Source organism: Carlito syrichta, unplaced genomic scaffold, assembly GCF_000164805.1.
Source record: "Carlito syrichta isolate Samal-C Ts95f unplaced genomic scaffold, Tarsius_syrichta-2.0.1 Scaffold301951, whole genome shotgun sequence".
Lineage (NCBI taxonomy): Eukaryota > Metazoa > Chordata > Mammalia > Primates > Tarsiidae > Carlito > Carlito syrichta.
This window is the reverse complement of record NW_007246047.1, coordinates 58,846-61,691: the sequence shown is the minus strand read 5'-3', so window position 1 is coordinate 61,691 and position 2,846 is coordinate 58,846. Positions and strand designations below refer to the sequence as shown.

The following is a 2,846-nucleotide window of genomic DNA, read 5'->3' as shown; positions in this document are numbered from 1 at the left end:
GTGGCCACTCCCGGCCACCGCAGCCTTGACTGCTGGGCTCTGGCGATCCTTCCACCTCAGCCTTCCAAGTAGCTGGAACTACAGGCATGTGCTTCCACGTCCGGCTGATTTTTTATTTGTTGTAGAGATGACGTCTTGTCAAGTTGCCGAGGCGGGTTTTGAACCCACAGGCTCAGGCAATCCACTCACCTCGGCCTCCCAAAGTGCTGGGATTACAGGCTGAGCCACCAAGCCCGGCCAGATACACTACTCTTAAGGAATACACTGTATGTACGTATGCATTTTTCTATTTTTCCCATTTATTATTTTCTACCTAAACTTTATAATCTGGGTACAGGTAAATAACTGGTCTCATTGTAAAGGAAAAATCATGTTTATGACATCACTAACATAAAATTGTACAATTTATTCCTTATTAATGTCTAACCTAGAAATATTTAAATCCAATCTTCATCCTGTAGTGAGGTCACAATCTGAGCTTGTGACATGTTTAAGATATGAGAAAGATGTTATCATAAACAGAACATTATGCTTTTATTGCAGAAAGATCAAGAGACAGTAACTGCAACTTGTACCCAGTTGCCGAGGAGTATACAGGGTCTGATTTGTGGGCACATATGTTACTACGAGATCAAAACTGGAAGAGGTATTCAAAACATAAGGCAGAAAATATCATGATGAAAGTTAACTAACAGGTTGGAAATTATAACAGATCATGACATAAGGATCATTAGGAAATCTGTCAACAGTAACAACACTTTTTCACACTCTTACCTCAGTGTAAAACCTTATTTTAACAAAGATCCATATTTCCTATTTGCAACCTATAGTTTTTAAAACATCTTTTAATATTTCCACTCAACTCCACAACTGTCTAGGTGCTTATCCTATCTTCTTTCTGCTTCCTCCAAGTTATTTTTAATTGCATCAACTAAGCTTGGAATTCACCATCCAAGCTTAAAATGACATTTACTGTATACCTCACATTAAAGCCTTTCCTAAAGTTTCTGTGTATAAACTGACAACTGTTAAATACGACTGGCTGCTTAAGAGAATAACTGTTAACACCCTGCAAACATTCCAGTCTCCCTCCAAAATCTAAAAGAAGAAAGAAAATCAGTGTCCAGGTCTTCTCCCACAGTGCGGTGCCAAGAGCCCAAGATGCAGCCGCACCCGGCCTGCTGCTCTGCCCTCATCAGCAGCTCCCAGTGGATAATGCAGACACTGCATTTCACCCGCCCTCTCCAGCCAAAGGCTGGCACATGCAGTGTGATCATGGACCTAAGCCAGGCCCACATGGAGAAACGGAACACAATGAAATGTACAGTGTGATTTCCTACAAAATAAAGTTGAGCTCTGTCTCAGAGGACATAGTTGCAAAAGGCCAGGAAGAGCAAAGCTGAAACAGCCCCTGGTGACTTCAAGAATGAATTTATGGAGCAAGGCTCACCCGAGGGCTTATGTAGGTTGTTAGAGCGAGAGTCAAAGGCACTAAAGACCTATGTTTCCATGGGAAAATCTTATGACTTCCACGTTCTTTGGGGATTAATAAAGGTTTCTAATATATGTCAAACTTGTTTGATTTTTGTCTACACTAAGTATTCGCTTATAACATTCTAACTAAATTAAAAATTGTGTTAGAAAAGTATAATTTTTCACATCAATTAGAACTACAAAACCTTGAGAGAAGCTCTCTAATACCCACTACAGATAATTAAGCTCAGTAACTACATAAATTAATGATCACTTGCTCCTGAAATAACACATACTTGAAAAATAACTAGAATGACAAAATTTCCATCATAACCATAAAAATCAACTAAATATCACTAATATAGATTTCAAAAGCCAGATCACCCAGTCTTTGAACTGACAAAGTGACATGTGAACTAGATTACAATGACAGGTGCAAGAAGCGGGATGCCACCCAGTTTATATCATTTAAGCTTAGGGGAAAAAAAGAATAGCTCTGTGCATTTATGTAAATGCAGTGTTAACAGTAGAAAAATAGAGGATTTTCACTACACTGTGGAATGGCTTAGAATTTTTATAACAAAATGCATACATTTTTAATTTCAAAAAGGGTAAATGGTAACTACAGTTTCACACTCTTTTAAAGGATAGAACATATATTTTCATTTGCTAAAAAAAGAGAGAGGAAAAGCTTAGCCTTCCTCAATTCTTTTTTTACATCCACTTAAATAAACTTAAAAGAAAAGCACAGAACATCACATAAAACGTACAAAATATCTCCAGTCTCACTGTTTACCAAGGCTCATAAACTCACTGGCCTATCAAAGGGTCTTAAGAAAGCCAAAAGCATTTTTTAAATTATTTTCAACATCCTTATCGTAATGACTTAGTTTTCTGATTCTCGAGAGATTACTCTGGATTTAACGTTTCCCAAATAAAGACAAACACTTTCTAGCTGCACACTGTCAAAGCCTCAATACTTAAGGCAGGAGATTTCTCTCTGGGCTGGGATGCACAATTATTATCAAGCAAGGAACAAGGCCATCCAGCCGAGTTAACACTTGACACTCTGCAAACCTCAGGACCACGGCCCTACTTCAGGAGAACAGAGGAAGCACAGGTGCAGTGTGACTATGCCACTGACGCAGTTCAGGTGACAGAACTGAACTCCGAAGCACCCTCCTCGTACACATGCAGCAGTACACCAAGCTGCACACTGGTCTTTCCTGCTAAACAGGGAGTGGACAGCCTTGAACATTCTTGGTGAAAAGGAGCAGAAATGCTTTCCTTAAAGCATTGTGACTTGTGAGTCACAAGTCACAAATGCCATCGACAGCACACGAAGCACTGAGCCACGACGCCGGCTGGCCCCG

The 2,846-nt window shown here is 39.8% G+C and overlaps 1 protein-coding gene across 1 annotated transcript in view; it reads right to left on the bottom strand.

The window, feature by feature from the left end:
* LOC103258059 (intracellular hyaluronan-binding protein 4) overlaps positions 1-2,846 on the bottom strand; it is a gene marked incomplete at its 5' end in the record, with an annotated part of 92,154 nt that overhangs the window by 34,397 nt on the left and 54,911 nt on the right. Inside the window, one exon of the mRNA XM_021711232.1 lies at positions 2,677-2,732. Within this exon, the coding sequence (XP_021566907.1) occupies positions 2,677-2,732 (56 nt within the window). The remainder of the gene's footprint in view (positions 1-2,676; positions 2,733-2,846) is intronic.